At 41.6% G+C, this 8,393-nt stretch overlaps 2 protein-coding genes across 2 annotated transcripts; both read left to right on the forward strand.

Annotated features, from left to right (window-relative positions):
- The first annotated feature begins 1,300 nt into the window (after positions 1-1,300).
- LOC128870260 (uncharacterized) lies at positions 1,301-1,983 on the forward strand. Its single transcript, XM_054112861.1, has 2 exons — positions 1,301-1,793; positions 1,847-1,983. The coding sequence occupies exons 1-2, from the start codon at positions 1,301-1,303 to the stop codon at positions 1,981-1,983; spliced, it is 630 nt and encodes a 209-aa protein (XP_053968836.1).
- Positions 1,984-7,719: 5,736 nt separating this feature from the next.
- Positions 7,720-8,168, forward strand: LOC128870261 (uncharacterized). Its single transcript, XM_054112862.1, has 2 exons — positions 7,720-7,978; positions 8,032-8,168. The coding sequence occupies exons 1-2, from the start codon at positions 7,720-7,722 to the stop codon at positions 8,166-8,168; spliced, it is 396 nt and encodes a 131-aa protein (XP_053968837.1).
- Positions 8,169-8,393: the final 225 nt, after the last annotated feature.

An 8,393-nucleotide genomic window follows, 5' to 3' on the forward strand; every position in this document is an offset into this window, starting at 1 on the left:
TCGTTGCTAGATTAATTTTCTTCCCACTTGGATTGAGTAGCATTGTCCAACTTCTGGATTAGTAGTTCAACTATGATGCAGTCAGCGATTTGTTCTTGTGATCCAAGCGACTGCAACGCGCGTATGTGTGATGTAACCTTGTCCGTCAACTCCCGCAACTTGCTTGCGGATGCATCTGCCCTGTCCAGCCCAAAGATCTGTCTGATGTGTGCCTGAAATATAATTCGCTTGTTATCAAAACGTTTTTTGAGTAAATCTAATGCATTTTTATAATTAGTTTCATTTATCTCCAGAAATTGGATAGTATCCAAAGCAGCACCACTTAAGCAGGAACGCAGGTATTGCAGCTTATCGCTTTGCGTTAGGTCGCCATCGTTGTCAATGACGGAGGTGAACATCGAGAAAAAGTTGCTCCACTCGGTGTACGCGCCACTAAATTTAGGTAGCATTAGGAAAGGCAAGCGAGAGCGATTGGCATTCACGATGATCGACTGCGAGTCACCAGTGTTCGCTCTAAATGTCGAGCAGTGCTGACTTGTACTACGTCTCCCAATCTCTCGTTGCAGGTTCGCCTTAAGTTTCACTAATGTAGCATCGAATTTGCAGGGCAGGTCACTGGCAATAGACTCAAAATCCATTTCCTCCAAACTGGTGTGAGCGGCGGTGAATGTTGCTTTCAAATCTCCCACTGATTCCATGATTGCTGCCAAGCCGTACTCATCCATGCCTTGTAGCATTTCGGTGTTCATCTCTGCTGCTGTATGCTCAAGTCGATTAAAGACTGACATTGTTTTCAGCTTTAAATACGACACGCGATCTGAAGACGGTTGCCCACTCGATGGTACAGTATGTGGTGAATCGCTTCTAATGAAGGTACCATTACCTGGACTGAGCGACATGTTGAACGTTGGACTTTTAAAATTAACTGACCGGTAATATCGATAGCGCACGAATTTATAGGCACGGTTCTACAACACGGAAACCGTTGAAAATGTTAGTAAATAGAAAACGGTGCAAGTTAATTTTTAGCCGTGAATATAGGTTGCGGTTTTAACTGCTTTGTTTTACAAGTCCCGCACAAAGTTAACAAACGGTTTTATTTATTGGGTAGGTATTAAACGACTACGCGACAATAATTAACTACCGTAACACGATATTTTCGAAGGGTTAACAAATATTATTATATTGAATAATAATTTCTATTTGCACAAGTAGAACACACGAATATCACGTCGGGGTCACCAAAAATTCTAAACGGTCTGCACTATCAACAATAGCTCGAAAACCTTTTGAGCACATCATGGCTGATTTGCCTAAGGAGCGCATTCAGGCCTCACGAGCCTTCATCGTCACAGGAGTGGACTACTGCGGTCCATTTTACTTCAAACCCGAAACCCGCAATAAGTCGCCCCAGAAATGTTATATCAGCGTTTTCATCTGTTTCGCAACCAAGGCCGTATGGAGGGAGCTAGTGAGGGACCTTCCAACAGGTGCTTTTTTGGAAGCTCTCAAGCTATTTACGACAACACGCGCCATGCCAAGCTGTATTTGGTCAGACAACGCAACCAATTTCGTAGGCGCTAAGAACGAGTTGAGAGACCTAAAACGCCTACTCCTAAGCCAAGAGCACCGCAGTAAGGTTCACGTTCACTACCTCAACAATGGTTTCGACTGGCGATTCATACCACCTCGTTCACCACATTTCGGCGGCTTGTGGGAAGCCGCAGTAAAAATGGCTAAACAGCACCTGTACCGCACTCTTGGCTCTGCAATTCTTGGTTTCGATGAACTGCGTACATTGTTATGTCAAATCTCTGCTATAATTAACCTCTTGTACCTCTTTCAGAAAATCCAGAAGACCTTGATGTTTTAACTCCAGGTCATTTTCTTATTGGCGGCCCGCTTACAGCTGCTCCTGAGCCTAACATCACGCATTTGAATTACAATCCACTCGGTCACTGGCAGCGTTTCACATACTTCTAACAACTATTTTGGAAACGGCGGAGCGAAGAATACCTCACTGTTTTTCAACAAAGAGCAAAATGGCGCACCCCTCACCCCAATGTGCAAATCAACGATATTGTATGCGCCTCTTAAGTGGCCTCTTGCGCGCGTCATCGAAGTTATTAATGGTGAGGACGGTGTTGCACGAGTAGCTGTTCTACGTACATCCACTGGCCTTACACGTCGAGCTGTTACTAAATTGTGCCTCCTTCCGACTAAGGAATCAGTTGAAAGCCCTGAACTTTCAACGGAGGGGAGGATGGTGGGAGCAGCACCTAATTTACATGACATAATTTAAGTATAGGGTTAATTGTATAGTTTTTATTTAATAATTTTGTATTGTAGTCTAACTTATAAGATTGTAATATTTTTAACTCGTAACACCTGGTCACCCTAATCCTCGTACTTGTCCTTGAATTATATTAATACACATTATCCTATATTTGTCATTTTCCTAACGTTCATATCAACGCATTCTTATGTACATACATTATATATAAGCTGTGCTAAGCAAATATTTCGAGACTTGAAGCTCGACATCAGCTGAGGCCGGTGAACTTAAACATTTGTAAAGGGATTAACAAACACACGAACGCGTAAATTTCTAAGTGCGAAAAATAAATTATAAAGTTTTGTAAAAATAAAAGTGTTTAATTAATTCGGAAAATAATAGCTACCAAAAAAGCTTGGTGGCCCAACAACCATTTTTTTAGCTTTTCTATACCCACAAGTGGTGCTAGGTCTCCATAAAAGTATATTTTATTCTTTTTTTTTTGTCACACAGTGTTATTGGTATACAGGACCAAGGTATAGCAACAATAAACTAGAGGAAATATATTATAAAGGATTTAACCATCATATCCTTCATCCAAAACCGCGAAGGAACGCCTGTGTGGCCACTATAATAAGCTAACCATCTAGTTCCACGAATCACGAGAGCGTCGGATGAGCGTCGCAACGTTCAGGAACAATGTAGGAAAACCACAAATGCAAGAAAGCCAAGGCAGCGCATAGCATGAACTACAAAAATGGACGAAGATATTATGCTCTGCTACTACATTGCAATGAAATTGGACACACTAAAAACATGATACAGAACATAACTCCATAAGTTATTTATACAACTATAGCCACAATACGAACATAAAATAACTGCACGAAGAGTATCAGACCAAAAACGAGCAATTGTAACAATTAAACTTTTAACTGATGTTAACAATGAAAACATCAAACAAGTAGACAATAAAATATCCAACACGCATAACAAAAATATGGAGCAGAATGTTCCACAAAATTCTAAAAATAAAAACAAAACAAACGAGTCAATAGACCCAAACAATAATGATGAACAAAATCCCAACAAATATAGAAACAGGGCTGAAACCCGGGCAATGATATATCAGCAAAAATTCTAAATGAAATAAAGACTAGTCTAATAAAAAGGAAAGGGGTAAACCCAGATACTCATACATATACCTAGCTGCAATAACTACAACAATACTTACCAATTTATCTAACTCAAGAAAACATAAGTGGCAAATACGAATTGAAAATAAAGTAAATGAGCTCCGGAGAAATTTAGGACGACTCACACAATCCAAAAATGGGAATAGATTGAAAAAATAATTAAAAACATACACGTTTTACAACAAAAATAATGGACACCCATAAAAAAAACTTAAGGTGTATGCTGCCAGACTAGCATGTTATGCTATAGACCAACTATAGACTAGTAAAATGCCTTCCCACAATATATAAAATAATCACCTCCACAATATCCTCGAAAATAGAAGCGCCTCTAACACAACACCACGTTATAACTAATGAACAAAAAGGATGCAACAAAAAAAAACAGGTAGGGCTGCAAGGAGCAACTTTTAATTGATACAACAATTATGAAACGAGCTACGTCAAAACAACGAAACCTACAGTCATGCTACCTAGACTGCCAGAAATAGAAAGAAAGCCTTCGACTCCGTGCCACATAGGTGGATCATCAAAGTGCTTCAGATAAACAAAATACAACCAAAATTAATAAACTTTTTACAGAACACAATGAATAAATGGAAAACACAAATAAATCGAATAACATCTACAGAAACCATAACAACAGAACAAATTGACATATAAAAGGAATATTTCAAGGTGGCTCTCTAGTCTTTCTAGTTGTGTCTCTGTTTTAACGCTCTCTCCAACACCCGCAACAATACAGCATACGGATACAATATAACACACGAGTATATGTAGAAAGTACATCTCTTCTAGCACATCGTTATCGATATTTACTTCTGCTCTTACCTATGCTGCCGCACAAGAAATTTATTCTAAATACTCGAAAATAACATATGAGATTGTGTTAGTAAACATCTGGAAATTTTTGTTTATGGTCGTTATATACTGCCTGCATATAATGCTAATTGCGTATTAACAACTGAAGCATGTATATTTCGGTATTTCGTAGGCTTCATATGATAATCATGGAATTTAAAGATGTTTCGGGAAGTTCTGGCATACCACTGGGTCCATTCTCGTTCCCCCAGTAATGTTTATTTTAATTGTCACAACGCAGTGTAATTCCGTTGTAATCAGTTATTATTTTAGTAAGCACTAAAAAATGCATAGTTGCCCTTCACTTCACGAGTTCGGTCCAAAGTAAAGCGAACGAAGAAAGCTCGTTCTTTTACTTTGGAGCCATTGCCGTGTGCAGACAGACATTGCCGAGTGCATTAAAGCACAAATGTAATATACGAATATACCTATGTACATGTACGTATAACATATTCTGAACATATTACGTCTGCTGATGGGTACGCACAACTAGGGGCATTCATGAGGCATCAAGGCGCGGCTCACGCATTATGTGCTACATCAGAGGATGGGTACGCACTACCGAGTGTAAATTCGGGCAGCATAACCTCAACTTGGGTTGGCGGTTTACCTAGTGCTAGCGGATACCATGGACGATCGCAGTCCGTTTGGCACTAAAGGCAGTAGGGGTACATTAATGGCGCCTGCAACCGTATGGCAGACCATTGAAACTTTACCGATGCTATATGAGCGTGTCTGGACGTCATCTGTCATTCACTGCAACGCAAGATACGTCAGGAGCCATTGGTAAGGTATGACGAGCTGGAAACCCTAATTCAGTTTGTACTTGCGGTACAAAATTACTGTTGTACTCTGAAAGCTATTGGACTCTCTTCTAATTTGAATGATCCGATGCTACTTTCTGAGCTACTTTGGAAATTATCAAGCGACTTGAAATTAGGGTGGGGTAGAAATAGGGTTTCACTGCTTCATGCTGACATTAGTGAGTTCACCTATTGGCTTTCCAAATTGGCGACGTGCACTAGTCATGTCGTTTCCGTAAATAGTCCCGGCGATGACGTTAAAGTGAACAATAATCAATTTTAGAAAAGGGTGCTCGTGCACGGCGTAGTTCACACCAACAGTGCCAGCTCTCAACCTTATTGTGTGCAGTGCAGTGGTGATCATCGACTCGAGAAATGCAAACAATTTTGCGATTTGTGTACCTATGAAAGGTGGTGCTTTGTTCGCGACAATAAGCTATGCATCAGATGCTTCCGGAACCATTTCCTGAAGAACTGCCCATTGCATAGCCGTTGTGGTATTGATGGTTGCACAAAGCGGCACCATGTTCTGCTACATTCAAATTATTCGGTCAATCCAAATTATAAAGCAGCTGTGATGTTACATAAGGAAGAGCACGCGAGAAAGACGTTGTGCGTTACGGTCCAGTAATACTCTATGGAAAATCCAAGTTCATAAAGACGTATGCGTTAATAGACGAGGGATCCACATGTACACTCTTGGAGAAACACATTGCTGAAGAGCTTGGTTTGGATGGTCTATCAGATGAGATGTGTCTCAGGTGGACGGGTGATATAACACAGGTAGAGCCTAAATCAAAAAATGTTACCTTCGGACTCTCTTGTACATATGAAACGCCCCCTCGGTTTAATTTTCGAAACATACGCACAGTAGATAATCTTGATTTTCCAAAGCAGTCGTTGTTAGAAGAAGTACTCTCGTCGCACAGTCATTTGCACAATTTGCCTATCGAACCATATACTGGGGTGTGCGCTACACTGCTTCTTGACGTCGTTAATGCAAAGCTCAAAGTGAAGGAAGTAGAAGGAGATCAGCTCAACGCAACTAAATGTCGACGTGATTGGTCAGTACATGTCCGCGGAGAGGAACCTAATGCCCTTTAGAATAGGGCGATGCACATCTGCTCCTGTACATGGATGAAACGTTAAGGGCTAATTACGCGTTAGCGGCAGTTGGTATTAGCATGAAAGATAAACCACTGAAATCCAAAGCAGATTAACGGGCTCTCGCCATTATGCAATCGACTACAAAGTACCTGGAAAATGAAAAGCGTTGGGAAACGGGTTTATTGTGGGAATTAGATAAAATCGATTTACCAAATTCGTATTCCATGGCGTTGCAACGCCTCAGTTATTTGGGAAAATGCATGACACGGGACCCACTCTTACAGAATTTTCTCAACAAAGAAATTCGTGAGTATGAAGATAAAGGATATATTCGAAAATTAACAAAAGATGAGATATCTCATGGAAAAAGGTCATGGGTCAATTTACCAATTTTTACCGTAGCGAATAAAAATAAAAACAAGACAAGGCTCGTTTGGGATGCCGCTGCTACCGTCGACGGTGTTGCTTTCAACACCTCTTTGATAAAAGGGCCCGACCTTCTGACGTCTCTGGTAGAAATACTTACACGATTTCGCAAGTGACCTTATGCCATCACCGGAGACATTCGCGAGATGTTCCACCAAACTCGAGAGCGCAGCGAAGACCAACCGCACAGCAGTTTTTGTGGTGACATGGGAATAGCTCTAAAGATCCTGAAACTTACGTAATGACGGTGAAGACTTTTGGTACTGCTTTTTCTCCATCATTGGCAAATTTCATTAAAAACAAAAATGCTTCGCGTTTCGTCAACAAAAACCCAAGTTCGGTTGGGGCAATTCGTCGGAACATGTACTTAGACGATTGGCTGCAGAGCGTAGACACGGAGAAAGAATTGATCGATTTGGCGTTGTAAGTCAAGCATATACACGGCGAAGGTGGCTTCGAGATGTGCAACTGGCTGTCAAACTCTACCAAAGCGCTGCATGCAATTTCCAGGACGGAAAAGCAATCGGGTAAGCTCCTCCATGATCCTTCTATGACATACGAAAAAGTTCTGGGCATATGGTGGCTGACTTGCTCGACGAGCTAACTTTCTTTGGAAAATGTGATACATCCGTTTTCGGTAACAACTCATCTGTCACAAAAAGGAGCGTTCTTCAGGTAATTATGTCTGTTTATGATCCCCTCGGCTTAATTGGGTTTTTATGATTCAAGCCAAAATCGCAATGTAAAATATTTGGCGATCTGGGGTCACTTAGGATGCACCTGTGCAAAAAGACGAGCACGAAGCATCTCAGTGATGGGTTCGATTGTTACCACGAATACATGACGTACGTATACCATGCTGCTACCCCTTGGTCAACTTTACTCACGACGTTCAGCGCCATATATTCTGCGACGCGAGCAGTGTAGCGTACGCGGCAGCTGCTTATCTAAGAGCTACCGTCGAAGTCGCGATTGGTGTCACTGAAACCAGAGGGACCTTCCAACAGGTGCTTTTTTGGAAGCTCTCAAGCTATTTACGACAACACGCGCCATGCCAAGCTGTATTTGGTCAGACAACGCAACCAATTTCGTAGGCGCTAAGAACGAGTTGAGAGACCTAAAACGCCTACTCCTACGCCAAGAGCACCGCAGTAAGGTTCACGTTCACTACCTCAACAATGGTTTCGACTGGCGATTCATACCACCTCGTTCACCACATTTCGGCGGCTTGTGGGAAGCCGCAGTAAAAATGGCTAAACAGCACCTGTACCTCACTCTTGACTCTGCAATTCTTGGTTTCGATGAACTGCGTACATTGTTATGTCAAATCTCTGCTATAATTAACCTCTTGTACCTCTTTCAGAAAATCCAGAAGACCTTGATGTTTTAACTCCAGGTCATTTTCTTATTGGCGGCCCGCTTACAGCTGCTCCTGAGCCTAACATCACGCATTTGAATTACAATCCACTCGGTCACTGGCAGCGTTTCACATACTTCTAACAACTATTTTGGAAACGGCGGAGCGAAGAATACCTCACTGTTTTTCAACAAAGAGCAAAATGGCGCACCCCTCACCCCAATGTGCAAATCAACGATATTGTATGCGCCTCTTAAGTGGCCTCTTGCGCGCGTCATCGAAGTTATTAATGGTGAGGACGGTGTTGCACGAGTAGCTGTTCTACGTACATCCACTGGCCTTACACGTCGAGCTGTTACTAAATTGTG

Source organism: Anastrepha ludens, chromosome X (assembly GCF_028408465.1).
Source record: "Anastrepha ludens isolate Willacy chromosome X, idAnaLude1.1, whole genome shotgun sequence".
In the NCBI taxonomy this organism is placed as follows: domain Eukaryota; kingdom Metazoa; phylum Arthropoda; class Insecta; order Diptera; family Tephritidae; genus Anastrepha; species Anastrepha ludens.